This window comes from Berghia stephanieae, chromosome 10, assembly GCF_034508935.2.
Source record: "Berghia stephanieae isolate SIO BIC M18660-M18661 chromosome 10, UCSD_Bste_1.3, whole genome shotgun sequence".
In the NCBI taxonomy this organism is placed as follows: domain Eukaryota; kingdom Metazoa; phylum Mollusca; class Gastropoda; order Nudibranchia; family Aeolidiidae; genus Berghia; species Berghia stephanieae.
The window spans coordinates 16,185,788-16,191,555 of NC_088369.1; the positions used below are offsets into that span (position 1 = coordinate 16,185,788).

Below are 5,768 nucleotides of genomic sequence, written 5' to 3' on the forward strand. Positions count from 1 at the left end.
CGATCATTCTCATCTATTTTTGTTTCTTCCAGACTTGACCTTGATTCGAGAACGTCGCGGTGACGACATCGACGACGATGACGTCACATCCGATGATTTCCTGACTCGATTCAGGCGACAGGTGGCCCAGATGGCCAGCGGGAGCAGATCAAGACATTCCGGTGGCCGCAGGCGAGGTCGAGGCCGTCTGCAGGCACGTCGAAAATACGAGACAAGACGAGACTCCAGAGGCAGTCGTCGGGTTCATGTGTGGTAGACTTTGTGTTCGGATCCTGCAAGTTATTTTACCCTCTTCCATGTTTTCTATTCCGCACTCTTAAAAATCTGCCTTTTTCCTTTTCATTTTTGCTGTCTAAAGTGTTCAAAAACGATAGACGATTTTAAATTCTTTAAAAAGAAATAGATAGGGCCCCATTTATTTAAATTGGTTTATTTATTTGTGTTTTCAGGGGCTGTTGTGTTACTTAATCAATATAGGGAGAGGGGGAGGGGGGGGGGTGGTTTCTCTGGTTTCAGAAGTTGGTCCTTGACCTTGACTTATTTGAATTAATCCTCTTCCCTCCTTTTGGAACAAATTTATGGTCTCTGCCATCCGCATCTGTCCTTGACTTTTCTCTTGGTGGTCACTGGTTGAAGTTTGCCACCTTCAGTTCCTCTGTCAGTCAGCACCTTCATGTCTGTTTCGGACGTCCAGCCTTTCGTGTTCCTTGGGGATTCCAATGAGCTGACCGGTGAGTGACGTTGCTCCCAGCTCGTCCCAAGTCACGTGACCGACCCATTACTATAGGGAATGAAGTTAGCGGAAGAGTAGCGTCCCTTGATTGGACGTCACCGGCGGAGAAGTTATTAGAGAGAGAACGTCAATATGGTTTTTCGCATGCGTCTCTCGTCCTCGCTTCTGGTGAAAAGGGCATGAGACACTTCACCGAAAGCGAGGACGAGAGAGACGCATATAATGCGCAAAACCATGTTGACATTCTCTCTGTAAGGTGACGTCCAATCAAGGGACGCTACTCTTCCGCTAATCTCATTCCCTATTTCTTCCTACTAAATTGAGTGCTGATGGCTTCTAGGTTTGACCTTTCTCATAGTTCTATGTCAGAAATGTGACCTTGCCATCTGGTCTTTGATCTGCGTACATAAATTTCCAAGCCTGACAACCCAATATCATTATGGTCTTGTTGTAGTGAAATGAATGTATTGCGTTGATTTTAGACAACAATGAGGCCATAACAATTTGAGTTATCAGACCTGTAAATATGTACACGTCAAGTCTAATCCAAATTATGTGGGACAGATTTTTGTGGAAATGAGAAATAATGGAGGACTGGACACTCGAACCGGAAATAGAATCACATGGTGTGTGTGTGTGTGTGGGGGGGGGGGGGGGTATAAAAAAATTACAGAACTTTTGTTTTCATATTGAATCAAATGGCAATCCATTGAAAAAGTATAATGGTGTTGAAATATAAATATATGAATGTCTAATATTTGTTTTCAAAATAATTTATTTGCAATTCTGATACTTCTTTCAAAGATGACTTTGATGAAAACATTAAAAAGATTTCTTGCATGAGCTCAACGTAGCCCAATTTCATTCTCATTACCCCCCCCTCTCCCCCCCCCCCCTCCCAACAAAGTCAATGTCAGACACTGGTGTAGCCAATGTCCACACGGGAATGCTAAAATTACAGAATGCATCATATCGAAACAATTCCTTATTTCATGCTAAAATCATTGTTATTTATTTTTATTTAATTAACTGTCGTAGTTGATTTATAGCGACGTGTAAATATATACAGGTCCGACATCCGAAGCAATAATGGGCCTAGTTTAACATTGTTGTAATAGACATCATTTTGGGTCATTTTCTAAAGAATTCTATCACAACAATGGGCCCACAATATTTTGGGTTAATAGACCTGCAAATAGGTGCACGTTGATTTGTTGGAAAGCAAGGGTTTGGTTCCCAATGATGAACTAGCAACTATGACGATATGGATGTATATAGGTAGACCGCTGGAAATGATTATTTATAACATGGTGTGTGTGTCACGTGATGAAATTTCGTCATTTTGTGGTTAATCAAAATAAAACAATGGATAAACAGAAATAAAAAATAATTATTTGATAAAAACATGAACCAAATGAAATCAACACAAATCAAAGAAACCACGTCCAATATTTTGTGAATGGTCAGTCGCATTTTAAAGGTGGTCAAGATTAAAACATTTCGTTTTGTTATTTCACTATAATTTTAGTTTCTCATAATCGTCCAACTCCCAGTTTTAAAATACAAAAACGTTTGGATATTTGTCGTCATTTGATTGGTTGAAAAATCAATATGAAGGAAGCGATTTTTATTGAAAACGCTTCTAAACGACAAACAAGCTTGTTTGATGATTTGTTTGGTCAATGATTGATTATTTGATTGCTATATTGATTGATTGATTGATTGATTGATTGATTATTTTGTTTAATTGCTGCATAATTTAATTTGGTTTTCCTTCGTCGTACATATGTTAAAAATCGACTGGGTATTTATTTTAATTACAACTACTATTACTACTACTGCTGCTGCTACTACTACTACTACTACTACTATACTTACACTACTATACTATACTTACTACTACACTACTACACTACTACTACTATTACTACTACTACTACTACTATACTACTACTACTATTTACTACTACTACTACTACTACTACTACTACTACCACTACTACTACTGCTAATATATTCTATAATTATATTATTATCATCATGAATACTTATTAATTATTATTATATTATTATTATTATATTATTATATTATTATTATTATTATTATTATTATTATTATTATATTATTTATTATTATTATTATTATTATTATTATTATTTTATTATTATTATTATTATTATTATTATTATTAATTATTATTATTTATTATTATTATTATTATTATTATTATTATATATTATTATTATTATTATTATTATTATTATTATTATTATATTATTATTATTATTATTATTTATTATTATTAATTATATTATTATTATTACAATATTACACCATTTTTACAAAAAAACTTTTATCAATAATTTGCCTCTCCGGTACATTGAATAATTTTTCATCATAATTCATTTTCTCACCATTTTCATCACTACGTTACAAATTATATTTTGTTCATGCGTGCATTCCTCTGGGAAATGGAATAAAACTAGTTTTACTGCAACTACTAATACTGCAATATGGGGTTACTTTGCAGGAGTTAGTTGGACCATTAGGGGTTACTTGGGCTATCAGGGGTTACTTGGGCTATCAGGGGTTACTTGGGCTATCAGTTGTTACTTTGGACATCAGAGGTTAATTGGGCCACCAGGAGTTACTTGGACCATAGGGATTACTTCGGCCATCAGGGGTTACTTGGGCTATCAGGGGTTACATGGGGAATCAAGGGTTACTTGGAGCACCAGGGGTTACTTGGACCATCAGTGGTTACTTGGGCTATCAGGGGTTACTTGGGCCATCAGGGGTTACTTGGACCATCACTGGTTACTTGGACAATCATTGGTTACTTGGGCCATCAGTGGTTACTTGGGCCATCAGGGGTTACTTGAGCCATCAGGGGTTACTTGGGCCATCCGGGGTTACCCTATTTATGGTTTTATTATTTTGTTTGTTTGTTTGCTTAGAAATGCAAACTCTGGTTGTCATGTGACTTCAAAATCTAATATTTTGAAACAATAAAAAGTCCTGATTGGTTGCTTGTTTTAATCAGAAAAATCGTCACAGTTTGACCTTATGAACAAGATCAAACCTGAGTCGGTTTAAAATATGGAAAAGGGTAATAAACCAAAGAAAAATCCTTTTGTGTTCTCTTTGTTTTATACATTAGAAGGAGGGGAAGGTGAAGTGGGAGAAGAAGAAGAAGAAGAAGAAGAAGAAGAAGAAGAAGAAGAAGAAGAAGAAGAAGAAGTGTAAGGAGAAGAAGAAGAAGATGATGATGTGAAGATGATCATGATGATCATGATGATGATGAGGATGATGATAATGAAGATGATGATGATGATGATGAGAAAGGAGAAAGAGGAGAGCAGGACGTGGTCAAAGAGAGACTACTCATGCAATTCAGTTGAGCGAAAAGTTATTTACGTATTATCTTCCTTTAATCAACAGCTCTCAGTGCATGCAGCCTTATGAACAAAAAATTGTAGAAGAAAAAACCCCAAAACAATAACGAAAAACAAAACAAATCAAACAAGGAATCATTTTTTTAAAAACGAGCATTATGAAACAGGACACAACATTAACTGACACCAGATGCGTTTTGGGGTTAAATCCCTCCTCAGCAAACGGTAAAATCAATTTGATCACAATACATTATCGACAGTAATACGTCTCAGGATTGACCATTTGTGACCCTTCGCCTCAAAACGGTATTAGGTCGGGTTGGTCAAGATGTTGAAAATTGAATTTATTGCCAGAAATATCAGACTTGTGTTGAGTTTTATATGAGTTATTGAGGAGAATGGCAACCATATTTTGGGGTGCTAATGCGAACAATTTATATTTTTGACCAGTTTCACATTAAATTCGGCTTTTAAGCATCTGATTCGTTCCGACATAATACCGTTTTGGGACGATGGGTCACATTTTTCATCGTAACTGGACACAATATTCTAGCCTGGGTTCAAAGCTACATTAATTAAATGCAAGCGCTGGATCGGTCAGCCCTACCGTTTGTGAGTATTTATCACAATAATTTGACATAGAAATGATGGCATTGCATAAGGACACCTGACCACACCGTGCATATTTATTTTTATTCAAGTTGGAAGAAAAATGTGACGTCAAAAAATGGTTCCAATCTCATTGAAAGTGTAAAGCCACTCATCCGGGAGACTGACTATAAACCTTGTTCAAACGTAATCTTATGGAGTCAGAGAGATGGGACTTGCATTCTAGTCAAATTGAGCTTTATATAGCGCAATATCCACTAAATGTGCTCAAAGCGCTTTACAAGGGGTCCCTGGTCAACAGCAACATTTAACATGTAGGACGGGACATGACGCCTGTTAGGCGATATTACAATTTTTCGGACAAAGACGACGCTGTTAACGACCAGGTACTCATTTTACACCTGAGTACAGTAAGATAATGTGAGTAAAGAGCCTTTTCCAGGGACTCAACTATGCGCCGAGCGCGAGGCTCGAACCCAGGACCTTCCGACCCCCGAAAGCGAGTGTCATTCCACAAGACCAAATAACCGCACAAAACATATGCTGGTCCTCAATAAAGATCATCCATCCAATCCTCGCTCTTTCACGTCCTGTAATCCTAAGAATCTGCCTATAGGGAATGAGATAAGCGGAAGAGTAGCGTCCCTTGATTGGACGTCACCCATAGTCTGTGACGTCACCGGCGGAAAGGTTATTAGAGAGAGAACGTCATGTTGGTTGTGCGCATGCGTCTCTCGTCCTCGCTTCCGGAGAGATAACAGTATGTTCAATTAGGACAAAAAATATATTCTTGTATAATTACAATTTTTGAACAACCAACTGAGGTTGCATTGTATTGAACGCTGAAGAAAAGTCTGCAAAAAGCAATCTGAATAGCTCTTAGCATGAGCTTGATGCTTGAAGATGTTGTTTGTAAACAACAGAATGGCATCCTCTACGCCACGTCCTTGTTTGTAAGCAAATTGATAACTATCACTCAATGTCATAAACTGGTTCCTAATTTTAACACGAATAAGTTTTTCTAAAGATT

The 5,768-nt window shown here is 37.2% G+C and overlaps 1 protein-coding gene across 1 annotated transcript in view; it reads left to right on the top strand.

Annotated features, from left to right (window-relative positions):
- The window catches only part of LOC144980723 (uncharacterized), a 12,803-nt gene extending 8,939 nt beyond the window's left edge, over positions 1 to 3,864 (top strand). Inside the window, exon 3 of the mRNA XM_078928442.1 lies at positions 33 to 3,864. Within this exon, the coding sequence (XP_078784568.1) occupies positions 33 to 256 (224 nt within the window). The 3' untranslated portion in view covers positions 257 to 3,864. The remainder of the gene's footprint in view (positions 1 to 32) is intronic.
- Positions 3,865 to 5,768: the final 1,904 nt, after the last annotated feature.